This window comes from Chondrus crispus, genomic scaffold (genome assembly GCF_000350225.1).
Source record: "Chondrus crispus Stackhouse genomic scaffold, scaffold_398, whole genome shotgun sequence".
In the NCBI taxonomy this organism is placed as follows: Eukaryota; Rhodophyta; class Florideophyceae; order Gigartinales; family Gigartinaceae; genus Chondrus; species Chondrus crispus.
The window spans coordinates 9338-12280 of NW_005179294.1; the positions used below are offsets into that span (position 1 = coordinate 9338).

Below are 2943 nucleotides of genomic sequence, written 5' to 3' on the forward strand. Positions count from 1 at the left end.
AACCACTACCGGTGGGGATGCTCTCAGAGCATCCCCACCGGTACGCAATCAAATCAAATCATCAAATAACAACACTTGGCACACTTTTTCTGTAATTTGATTGGCTCCCTAGAATTTGGTTGTTTCGTTATTTGGCTGTTTGATGCTTCGGAAAGAACTGCCCCACCGGTGAGAACCAAATGAAGTACATTCCCCTCGTACTCACCATCGCATCCTTGTACTCACACTCGTACTCACCCTCGTATCGCACCCTCAGTCGTAGTCGCACGCTCACTCGAAACCCATCCCGCGACCTTCTCCCTCGCCACTCTGTCTGCACTCCTTCCCTCTCACCTCCACCGTGGACAAAGACAGACTGCCGGCGCTGTCCTCCCTGCTCACGGACAGCACGCGCTCCCCACGCGACCGCGAGCAGCGCGATCCCGGAGAGAACATACGCGCCGGCGGCAGCGGTGCTGCGGCGGATGATTGGCTCGACAGCCGCGAGCGACGTTCTCCTGCGGCGGCTGCTGCTGCTGAGCAGCGAATCGCACTGCGCTAGCACTGTCTGCGCTTGTGAACCTGTCGGAGGACGAGGCGGCGGCGGCCCTGACGCACGCGGACGCGGTGCGGCTCGCAGCGCAGGTGGTCCTGGACGCGGACGTCGTCGCGCTGCACGCGGCGCTGCTGTCCAACCTGACGCGCTTCGCGCCGGGCGTGGACGAAGCGGAGGGCGCGGACGGGTTTCGGGAGAGGGGCACGCTACTCGTGCTCGTGGAGAGGGTACCGACCGAGTATTCCGAATGTGCTGCGGCTGTCGAATGCGTGCGCGAGCCAGGAGGGGAGGGACGTCCTGTTGGTCGAGGGAAGGCAGGCGGAGAGACAGCTGTTGACGAGGTTGCTGAGATTGCTGGAGGCGGGGGAGGCAGAGAAGAGGCTGGCGGGGGCGAGCTGGGTGCGGAACTGCGCGATGGCGGACGAGTGCCATGATGTGTTGGTGGGGGTACGGCGGCGGTCGCAATGTGCTTGGGGAGGTCAAAGGAGGTGGGACGGGAGGAGATGGCGGAGATTCGCGCCTGGTTGGTCGAGGAAGTGTTGTTGTTGTGTAAGAGCCGGGCGGGGAAGGACGCGCTCAGGGATGGCGGGGCCGTCGACGTTCTGGAGGGATGGAAGGGGGAAGAGCATCAGGGATGGCGGGGCCGTCGACGTTCTGGAGGGATGGAAGGGGGAAGAGCATGCACGCCGTAGTGAGCATTCTGGATCGGCGGGAGACACTGGTAATCTCGAGGCAAATACCGCATCGATGCACTTTTGGTGGGAAGCCGTTTCGGTCGACCAATAGAACGTGCACAACTGGATTGTCAAGGGTAATCAAACAGAGACCATCCGAACCAAATTCTTGATATTTGGTTCCGATTTTTAGATCGACACCAAAAATTTGATGATTTGGTTGCACCGGTGGGGATTTCAATCGACATCAAATCATCAAATTTTGGTTGTTTGGGTATTTGATTCTACCGGTAGGGATGCTCTGAGCAAAAGGGGAGGTGCCGCTGACCAACGACATGAGGGAGGAATGACTCTCTGCAAAGAAAAAACCAGCCTGTTAAGACTCTTGACAGGCTGGTTTTTGCTTTGCCTTTGTGGTTCCGTGAACTCCGATACCCCCCGATCCCCGAGGGAGCGGGTGGCCGTCGGAGACTTTATTGCGTTGCGACTACGGTATGCCCTATTGGCTATGTGTTATTACTGTGGGGTGCCGTACTGTCGTCTGGATGTAACCACAGCCTTGCCCGGTTTTGCCAGGAATACTTTTAAATTCTAAACAAATACCGTATGCTTCTTAAGCCCTTGCTTTTCTTAAACTCAAAAATTAAAACGTAGGAGCCACTCATAGCACGCCAAATCACTTCTTTGGGCAAAGCAAAGCAAACTGCAGAAAAACGGGGCATGTTAAGACACACCCTCAGTGTGAAAGTTTCTATCATAATGTCTCTCATATGGCGATATACCTCACCACGCGAATGGGTCACGCGGTGAGGAAAGAACTTGCCTTGTTTAGGGTTACAGTAAATTAGTATATAACGGACAGTCCCATGCGACTAGCGCGTGGGCCTGCTCGGAGGCAGATTTGAACAGACGTGTCTACGCAGAATCCTTCACGAACAGCGCTCCGATTGCCCGGAGGTTCGGTTGGGTTTGAAGAGCCGGTCGTAGGCTCTTCTAGACATCAATAAACTGTTTAAACTATTTCCTTTAATTTTTTCTGGGACAATTCCCACATTGATCAATCGCGTTTTTCCCTTACGTTTTTTCTCGGCCATTCCGTTGGCCAGGCGGCGATCCGCCACCACTCCTTCGGAGTACCTCGCGTATCTCCCCCCCTCCCCCCCAGCTCGTGTGTTCCTCGCCGCTCGCTGTCTGCCCTTTCGCCGCTCGCTCGCTACTGCTTTTGCTACCGCTCGCCCGCCGCTGCCCTCGCCGCCGCTCGCTCGGTGCTGTCTTTGTCGCCACTCGCTCGTTGCTGCCTTTGTCGCTGCTCGCTCGACGCTCCCTCACCGCTGTGCCCCGCCGCTCCCCTGCTGTTCCGGCTGCGCCGCCGCTGTGCCCCCTCCCCTGCGCCGCGCCCGCCACTCGGGCTATTGGCTGGCCTACGCCGCCGCTGCCTCGTCACCGCGCCGCCGCCCGCCGCTTCTCGCCGTAGCCCTGCCGCTGCGCCGCCGCCGCCCGCCGCTGTCTGGCCTGCACCGCCGCTGCGCCCCGCCGCCCCCTGCTACTCGGGCTGCGCCGCCGCCGCCCCGCCGCAAATTGAGCTGTACAGCCTGAGCCGCCGCTGCTACTGCCCGCCGCGCCGGCCGCTCTCGCTGCTGTTTGGTCCGCGCCTCCGCTGCCCCGCCGCCGCGCCGCCGCCGCTCCGGCTGCTGCCTGACATACGCCGCCGCTGCCTCGTTGCCGCGCCGCCGC

General features: G+C 59.8%; 3 protein-coding genes across 3 annotated transcripts; 1 reads left to right on the forward strand and 2 right to left on the reverse strand.

Moving 5' to 3' along the window:
- Positions 1-127: 127 nt before the first annotated feature.
- On the reverse strand, positions 128-967 carry CHC_T00001126001 (hypothetical protein). The gene has a single exon (XM_005718391.1). It carries the CDS (start codon positions 965-967, stop codon positions 128-130), a length of 840 nt encoding a protein of 279 aa, XP_005718448.1.
- A 150-nt stretch (positions 968-1117) lies between these two features.
- CHC_T00001127001 (hypothetical protein) lies at positions 1118-1321 on the forward strand. The gene has a single exon (XM_005718392.1). It carries the CDS (start codon positions 1118-1120, stop codon positions 1319-1321), a length of 204 nt encoding a protein of 67 aa, XP_005718449.1.
- Positions 1322-1340: 19 nt separating this feature from the next.
- On the reverse strand, positions 1341-1457 carry CHC_T00001128001 (hypothetical protein). Its single transcript, XM_005718393.1, has one exon. The coding sequence runs from the start codon at positions 1455-1457 to the stop codon at positions 1341-1343; it is 117 nt and encodes a 38-aa protein (XP_005718450.1).
- Positions 1458-2943: the final 1486 nt, after the last annotated feature.